The following is a 9,298-nucleotide window of genomic DNA, read 5'->3' as shown; positions in this document are numbered from 1 at the left end:
AGTGTAGTTTTGCAAGAAAGTAACGGTTTAAGATTCTTCTTCGACAAAGTTGTTGGTTTTTCACGCCGGAAGACTTGTCCGGTAGTGTTGAAACACGGCCAAGTTGATGATAGGCAGGGTGCGTGAGCTTGTAAGACATCATCGAGTTGTATGGGAGTTGCCAATTAATGGAAAACTGTCGCGATGATAGGTTTTCAACACGAGTACCTCACATGTGGCTTGTTTTTTTGGTCTCGTCTCCGTCACTCATCCCCGTCCCTCCCCTCATTGAAGCACCTTGCCACCGTCACGATGCTGATGCAAGCACCACCGATCATCAAGGGGTGCCCCCCCCCCCCCCCCCCAGCTCGAGCATCACACGCCATGCCATCACTCTCCCTATTGACGCACCTTGACCACTTCATGGTACTGATGCAAGCACCGCCAACTCACAACAACGTGTGCCCCCCCCCCCAAGGTGCCCGCCATCACATGGTCTCGTCTCCATCAATCACCACCATCCCCCATCCCATGCCACCCCATCTCTCTTCTTGTTGACGTACCTTGTCCCAGTCATGGTGCTGATGCAAGCGCCACCAGCTTGCATCATTCCATCGCGCAACAATAAGACAAGGAAGGCAACAACTTGTTGATGCCCTAGTTCTCATCATGGTGTCGTTGACAAAATCCCTCGCTGCTGTCGTGGGGTGATGCCACCGCCAAAGGAAGAAAAGGATAGACAAAACTTTTAGCTAGGAACTTAAATATTATTGATAGTTTTTAGGGAAACAAATTCTCAATTAAGATTTAGGGAACTCCCAACAAAAGGAAACTTCTCACTATATATCATGAGAAGAACCATTCTCACACAGGTTGTGATGCCGATGTGTATGGGTGGGACCGAGGTTCGGAGCTTTTAGGACTTTCGTGAGAAGTTCTTCTTCTTAATCCAGAAACTCGGGGGTTGTCTGCTCTTCGTGGGTCCTGTTTTTATATTTTCTTAATTTTTGTCTTTTTAGAGGATCTTAATTATTTTTTTCGGGTAAGAGGATCTTAATTTTTGTCTTTGACTATTAGGTACTCTAACCCATCATGGCCCATAGAAAAAGATTGTTTCCCCACTAGGCCTAGACCTTGTGTTTGATTTCATCAGTAACCACGTTAGCGTAAATTAATTTCAGGAGCCCCTAATTTGGCTTGTATCTCGAAAATGGCAGGCAGAATGGAAAGGGCGCTTGGACCAGGAAGAAAAAAATACGGAGTACCTCAATGGTGAAAGTACTACCATGTACGGAGTAACATCTCTGTTCGTTTCTTGGTGATCCCGACACTGATATTAGTATTTCAAGATCGATCTTTGGATCTGTCAAAAAGAAAGAGGATTCATCTTTGGAACCTGAGTTAGAGACATCGACACAAGGTTCCTGCCGATTGCAAGATGTAACAAGCTGACAAAAAAAAAACCAGAATGAATGCAGCCCATACCACGGCACGCAGGATCGTGCGCCAAATGTGGTTTCTCGCTGTTGATGCGCGTTAGATTGATGTGCTAACGACATGGACGCAAGGGCTAGCAATGCACTTTGGTCGTCCTGTCGCCAGCACCCATCATTCCCCTAAGAAGCTTCTGTCTCCTCTCCTAGGCATTTGTTAATGCGCCGTGTGCTCATTTCTGCCAATCTGCCACCAAAGCTTATTAGCTCGAACTGATTGTGACGGCGCAAATAAACAAAGTGTTTTCAAGGCTGAGGATGGAATCATCTACTTGGATTCACCAGAGGCTCGTTCCTTAGTGTTGGACAAAACGATGATGATGCTCCTGTCGGAGCTGACCGGCCGGCAGTAGCGTCCAAGTCGCGGAACGAATCTTCCGAAGCAGGAAACCCTGGGATGCTCGTGTCCGTGTCCGGATCTGGATCCGTGGGGCTCGTTCGTGGGGAATCATTCTCTTGTGGCGCTCCTTTTTTTTTTTTGAAACATTTGTGGCGCTCCTTGCCTGTCGTAGTGCAATGTCATGGCCACGCCCGTTTTGAGATGTTTACGATTTGTGCTTGGTGCAATGAGCCCGTTGACCCGAAGATTCTCCGGGAGATTCCCGGTTTTGCTGTGTTTATAATTGTGCTTGATCGATTGCAGCCGCCGTTTTGTCAGTGGAGTGATAGGGACAGGGAGGTTGCGTCACTTTGTTTGACGGGACAACGACAAGGTACGTGTCGCACATACGTTTTGCTGGTTGGCGGATGACCGCGGGGAGCTCCGTCGCAGTCGATTCCACCAACGTGACGAGAGCAAGGAAAAAAGGGGAGCCACCGCCGCCGCGTGACCCGCCGGCGGACATTGGCCAGCCGGTAGTCTCCCACCCCAGCTGCCACCAATTTTTTCGAAACCGGAGTCCCGAGGGTCTCAATCCATTAATTAAAAAAAAAAGAATTGTTCAGTTAATTTACAGAAAACCGAGCAAAAACCGGTACAACATGTCCTAAAGAATGCTGTCATGGAGCATGACCGCACACAGGACAAACACTGACCGACCTAACTGCCAAGTAACACTCCACACACGCTGCCATGAAGGAAAAACACCCGTCAAGGTTAACCGCAAAATGTCATCGTCATCACACATCACTCCTCGAGCTGGCGACTCCGACTTCAATGCAAACAACCACCGACGAGCCCTCGCCTCAACGGCTGAAGGAAGCCCACATCAGCCTATGCCAAACAGCCGGCCCACACGTCGAGGACAAGGCGACTTCGATTCCGAGGACAAGGTCCAACAGGGAGAAAGGCAAGCCTTGCGCCGGAGATCGTCGAACATTGAACCACCTTCCGTGAGGCACCTTTGGCACCCAATGTCATCGTACATCGGCAACAGCCCCCCGAGCTGGCAACTTCGACTTCACTAGAGCTCAAACACCATCGCTTCCAGAAGATCGCTGCAAGGACGAACCCAAAAGACCACTACGGTTGACGTCGAAGGCCACACCGAGGCCCTGCTTCACTCGCCACCATTGTCGTTGCCACACAAATCACAATGCAAACTCATGCCTCCTTCCACTGGTCCCTCCAGCCGACATCAGTTCCAAACACAGTGCCTCCAACAAGGGGAACGGCGTCGAGCGCCGCCACTGTCCGGTCCAAGAAAACCTGAACCTGGGGTTTCCCCCCGGAACTCACCTCGAGGATGGGTGACAAGAGCAGCGCCATGGCAACGCCTCAAAGGAGGTAATGACGCTTAGCCGGCTCTGGTCATCGACCAGAGACATGGCTTTCACCTTGCGCTGCCTCACCACCTACCGCCCGAAATCGGCTGGCCCACTAGCTCCTTCACTCGCATCAGACAAAAAACCTGCAGATCTGGGCAAGAATGTCCGGATCCGGCCGCCCGGCCACAGAGCGCGGCAGGGCAGGGGCTCCCAGCCGCCCCACCACACCACCATGGTGTTGTGCGAGCCGCCGAAGAGCACCGCTGCTGGGTAGTAGTACCGTGCCACCGTGACGCCGCACCTGCCCACCCACGTCATGACCTGCACCGCCGAGGGCCGCCGCCGCTGCGCAGCCTGGAGCCGCCGCAGCCGCGCTGCGCCGCAGGGGAAGGACCCTCAACCCTCGCCCCTACCGCCGGCAGCCCCGCGACGCCGCCGCAGACCAACTCAAGGGGCCCTCGCAGAAAAGGAAAGCAGTCCCGCCGCCGCCGTCCGCCACATGGGTTAGCCCCGTGGCTTCCTGCGGCGACGGCGAGCTAGCAGGTGGAGGAGGAGGGGGGAACGGGCGCGGTGGCGGCTAGGGTTCGCCCGAGCCGCCCTGGGGCGACGCGAGCGACGGGTATGTTGTGGGCCTTTGAGATGCCACCACCAATTGCGTCACCGGTTCTCAGAGTGTCAATGGAACAACGGTAGCCTTTCAACATGCTGCATATGGAACGCATTTTTTACCGATCGACATTTCTCAAAATCAGTGATCTGACACCGGATGAATAGCAAGGCATAATTCGCATATAATATCAAGGATTAATCATGATGGGCCTGATAAATCATTCCCAATGGCTCCAACAGCTCAATTTGTTTCGACAGGGTTACAGATGTGCTCTGAGCATGGCATAAAAAGGTAATTACAACTTTATCTGATCACTGCCATTGCATTGAAGACTTCGATCTATCAACAGCATAACTCTGCACTGGGTCAAAATGTTGCCGGTCGATTTACACCTGAAAATTTATGACTGAACCAGATGGCTTTCAAAAAGAAGGCCAACAGTCAATCCAATATCCACACTAAAACCAGAGGCTCTCCCAATAGTTAAACCGGTTCTCGGGAATCACGGTAGATTGATTGCGGCGACCACTTCAGATGCAAGTTGATCTTTCCAGTCTTCGCTCCCTCCAAGGTGAAGCTATCCGTGTAATCTTCTTCGATCAAAACCTTAGTCAGAGTCAGGATGCACCGTCCCATGTAATCCTGGAGAAAACATAGTTCACAGTTATTGCACAACAGAACATCAGAACATCTCACAGTTGAAAACTACTACTGAGCCAGTAATATGATAAAAAAATCAGTATAACTTACTCGACGGAAGGTGTCATGATCATATACTTCCAGCATAAGCATATCATGTAAGCCATCTTCGACAACAAAGTCAAAAGTTTGGTTCCAAACTGGGTTCAAACTTTCAGTCACAACCTGCGGTCAGAGAAATGATAGGAACAGTGAAGACATGCTTCTACTGAGCAAATTCAGAAAGTAGTACTACGTAACAGATTGTACAGCTACCAGAGGACAATTTCTCACAATGTTGAAAATTTTGTATGCTCAGACAAAGATTATGAAATTAGACTTGTTCAAGGATAGCCATGCATCGTTACTTTCTACATATATTTCTGATGAAGAAATTACCCTTGTCTTGTACTTCGTTTTTGTTTTCTTGAGAGAAAGTACAACATACGGGTCAGACTTTCCATTCATATCCATTGCTGGGAGATCTTCACCAGATAGCACAGTTACTGAGAGAACCCCCCGCAGAATAATTTCCTTTCTCTTCCTTGAAGACAACCTGCTATATTCTGTGCTCCCTGTTCCATTTCCATTTCCATGTCCATTTCCATTACTCGTCATTGTCCTCTCTAAGGAAGTCATCGAAAACTGTTGTCTGAAAGGATTTGGAGCCTCATCCTTCATGTTAAATGGGCAATAGAGTAGCTCAAGGTGCACCTGTGGAGGTCGTGTCACAAGAAAGGTGACATCCAAACAAAAAGGTTATGCACCTAATTATGCAATACACACGATGAAAAATGGCAAGCTAAAGCTAGGGGTAATGAAAGCACAACAAATTGCCAGGAAAACTGGGCTCACCTGGCCCCGATCTTTCCTGTCCCTTTGAATCTCCAGATCTTTTACAAGTTTCAACCAGACATCCTTCACTTTGCCTGGTTGAAGATCCTTCAGGCTAACCTGAATACAGCCAATCAATTCAGATTCCTGAATACCGTCATCATCATAAATTTTCACTGTCACGCTCTGAGTATCAGCATCTTCAACAATAAACTCGAAATGCTCATTCCAAATCGGGTTGAGATCATTGCTCTATAAAGTTGATGAAACAGTCAGTAAGGTTGTAAGAATGCTCAAAAGCACAGCACAAAAACAAGGAGTGGAGTTAACAATACTTACGATTGTTTTACTTCTCTTTGTTTTGTCTGGTAATGGCCGGACATATAAAATGGCAAAAGGATCAGATTTTCCTATCAGATCCTTGTTTGTCAAATCTCTTGCTTGAACAAGCTTGACTTCCAATGTACCGACAGGCTTCAGTTCCAAATCACTGATACAAATCCGCCATGGTCAGTTCTTCATGATTGAGTGAGTGGTATTTTATTTTCAGAAAATGACACTGGTATGTAACATGGAATCAACTAATAGCTACCTGTAGTCCCCAGGTATTATGGGAATGACTTTCCTTACTGGCCATGTTATTGAATCTTCAATAGCATTTTTTATAGTGTCCTGTAAAAGGATAAAGGATATTAGAACAACCATCTCAAACAAAGGAAATGCAAACTTCAACTTTCTGATACACAGGTGTACAGACAAACCTCGAGAGCATCTGAAATTCCAGGTATGGCAGAAATATCACCACCAATTACCTTCAGTCTGAAATCCAGTTTTTTCTAACATAATTTGAGAGAGAACATAAGTGAGGCTAACAAAGAAATAGCTTCAGCGACCAGAGAAAAACAATGAGAAAGATCGCAAGTAACCTTCTTCCTCAGAGAAAAACAAACAGCTCCAAAGCATGGTAGTTCTTCGACCAGCGGTTTGAAAATCAAGCGGAAAACTCCTGTGAAGCCTATGTCCTTCACCTAAATGGCAAGAGCACTCTCAAACTATGGAAAAGTAATAGAAGTCCATACTTGTGTATGAAATACAGGACATGATAATTCTTTAAAGTTTTAAGAATTCACACTCTCACTGTCCAATTGTAGTGCACAGGCTATCAAAAATCACAATGACATACACAAATTGCACGTAAAATTTTGCACCACAGAAACTGATGGGTTGACTAATGATCTAGCACTATATGATCCTGGGTGGATCATGAGTAAATCAGACCGCTTAAAGAGATTAAAAACCGTTTACCTTTGGTCTTATTAGATGTGTAAGGTGATTGATTCATTATTATTCCAATAGAATAAACATACTATTCCAACATTCATACTGCAGGACCAAAGACAGAGACATGAAATAGATTACCTACCTGTATCGGTAGTGCCAACCCAAGTCTAGTTTTTACATCCAATATGATACTTGGATTGGCATCCCAATTCATCTCCAGCTCCATGACAATACCTGCATCGTTACTCTCAATGATAGAAATACCTGCACCAAAATGAGAAGGGAAATTTATAGGTTAGCATCAAACAGAAAATTACGAACTTACATGGGATATTTGGTTGAATACCACACAAATGAAGGAACTGCTTCAAAGTCATCATAGAAATAACTAAATATTTATATAAAGTAGCATTTTAAATAGATAAGATGTAAAGGAACACCTTAAAAAACAGCTTGAAGATAATTGAAACAACCTTCTTTCTATTAGGATGAAATTTTGTTCATTCACAAGATGCTATGCCTCTACAATAGGTATTCAACTGCACCGGCAAGGCAACAAAACAACAATCTAATATTCAGCAGCTGCAGACTTCAGCTGTTATTATCTGCAGTGGTGGAGTTACATTCTTTGCTTAAAACATGCAAAGTTGGATCAATAAGGTTCATGGACCAAGGAAATGTTGGCAACAAATAAAGAGTAGAGTTTCAGTGTCATCAAGAATATAAATAGACAGAGGTAATGATGAGAGATAATTTGAATAAACCTACCAGTAAACTGTGGTGCAACAGTACCAAGAGTCAGTTTTGAGAACTTGAGGGAAGCTATGACCATTGGCCTATATTGTTCAAGAACAGGCTCAACGGAGGTTTTGATGAGGTCTGATGCTGCCTGCAACAGTGAAGAGAGTCCGAAGGAGAAGATGCTCAAGAACAGAGTGTTTGTTAGAAGAAACAAAAAGAAGGGTTCCAGTAACGGTTCCAGGTTACAGGGGAACAAATTTGTACCTGATTCACAAAGGGCCATATCTTTATGAGCTCCTGATTAAGCCATTTTAACTGCACAATGCATGCATCAACATATGAGCATTCGCAGAAAGGAATAGGATATAACGTGACGGGGAGCTACCTAAATATTGCTAAATAGGTATTACCTTTTGCTGCGTAGAGAAAACAACCCAGGATGGGTAGAGGTCAGCTGGAAGTAACTTCCGTGAATCTTCAACCGTCATCTTAGAGAAACTGGCAACTGTGGCAGCCTGTACAAGTAGCCAGTGAAAATCCCTCTCATTCAATCTAAAAATAGGACTCTGTAATAAAAAGCAGGGCGAAAGCCTTTTCTCTACAAATAAAAATAAAATAGGACTCTGCAGTGAAGCATTCCAAGTCAAGATGGACATGAAGGAACTGGGCCTAACTCAGTTCGGTAGGGGAGTAAATGTACAACCCCACAATCTGGGTTCAACTTCTCTGTATGAATTTGGGTGCCAGTGTTTGCTTCACCAATAGTCAATAGAACAAGTAGTTTCTTCAGAAAAAAAGATGGACATGAAAGAAAATTCATGGATGACATTTGGCCTAGCCCAACTGTCTACTAATTTACAGTGACAGGGAGTGCCCGGCATTGCCACTGCATGAACCATATAGCTGGCTTACGAGTACTTTCCTGTTTCCTCAGGCATATCCATGGGCACAAATTGAAGGCCCCAAATTGAGTGTACCCCAGCAAGCTAATGCGTGACATAAAACGTAAACTACCATTGCAACAACTCACGAGAGCCTGATCGCAAGTTGCAACCCCGTAAGCCAAAACCTATGCGTTGCGGACGCAATAAAAGCAAAGCCGCGGAAGCTCAGCGTTCTCCACCTAACGGCTGCAACAGCTCAGCAATCCCACACAAAAGGTAAGAAGTGATTCGCGTGCACCTTGGTTCATACGGAACGCCCATCCTTCCAATCCCCCTATCCGTGTAACCACAAATCGAGAAGATTCGGGGGAAGGTAACGCTTACCAGCTGCCGGCGGCCGGCGGAGCGGGAGTTCTCGGAGCGGGCGAAGCCCACGATGAGCGCGATGCCCACCGCGACCCCGACCGCCAGCCCCACCCAGAACCCCATTCCGCTTCCTCCCCAACTAAAATCACCACCACCCGCTTCTCAACAAGCCAACGCGCATCTGGGGGCTGCTGTTGGGCACGAACAGCCAGCGAGCGTGCGCGAAGCCCCCGAACTGATCTGCTGCTACAGCTGCAAGGCGGCTGGGCCAACGCCGGCGCGTGACGGGAGGGGGTTGGACTGGGCGGACTCCAAGTGGCGCTGCCGCCGTGGAGAAGAGACGAAGAGTTTGAAAAAAATAAAGAAATGGGAGAAATGTGGAGACTAGGGAGCGGAAATCGTGAGGGGAGAAAGCGAACGGGAGGAGATCTTGGCAACTGGCGACAGGTTGCCTTTTGTTTCTTTTGAGTCTTTTTGACAGGCGTGTGGGTCCCTTGTTGCGTGCGAAGGATGACCTGGGGGGCCGGCGGAGGTTGCGTTTGGGTCACGGATAGGTGGGGACAGAGCTGAGTGGGGTCCACGGGACAGTGGGTGGTTTTGATGGGATGAGCGGTGGATTTAAGCTGCGGCGGTCTTATTCTGGGATAATAACGTGGAAGGGGTTGAAAAAAAGGAAAACGGATCAGTTCTGATTCGAGGCTTCTTAGGATTAAATGTAGGGGCAA

General features: G+C 47.0%; 1 protein-coding gene across 1 annotated transcript; it reads right to left on the bottom strand.

The window, feature by feature from the left end:
- Nucleotides 1–3,946: 3,946 nt before the first annotated feature.
- On the bottom strand, nucleotides 3,947–8,994 carry LOC100829765 (synaptotagmin-5). Its single transcript, XM_003580630.4, has 13 exons — nucleotides 8,592–8,994; nucleotides 7,734–7,838; nucleotides 7,588–7,638; nucleotides 7,351–7,471; nucleotides 6,725–6,846; nucleotides 6,228–6,329; nucleotides 6,063–6,137; nucleotides 5,894–5,973; nucleotides 5,641–5,791; nucleotides 5,323–5,553; nucleotides 4,867–5,181; nucleotides 4,540–4,653; nucleotides 3,947–4,431 (listed from the first exon to the last, which is right to left on the bottom strand). The coding sequence occupies exons 1-13, from the start codon at nucleotides 8,694–8,696 to the stop codon at nucleotides 4,273–4,275; spliced, it is 1,731 nt and encodes a 576-aa protein (XP_003580678.1). The 5' UTR covers nucleotides 8,697–8,994; the 3' UTR covers nucleotides 3,947–4,272.
- Nucleotides 8,995–9,298: the final 304 nt, after the last annotated feature.

Source organism: Brachypodium distachyon, chromosome 5 (genome assembly GCF_000005505.3).
Source record: "Brachypodium distachyon strain Bd21 chromosome 5, Brachypodium_distachyon_v3.0, whole genome shotgun sequence".
Classification (NCBI taxonomy): Eukaryota; Viridiplantae; Streptophyta; class Magnoliopsida; order Poales; family Poaceae; genus Brachypodium; species Brachypodium distachyon.
Note: the sequence above shows the minus strand (reverse complement) of the source record. Positions and strands in the feature narration are given on the sequence as shown.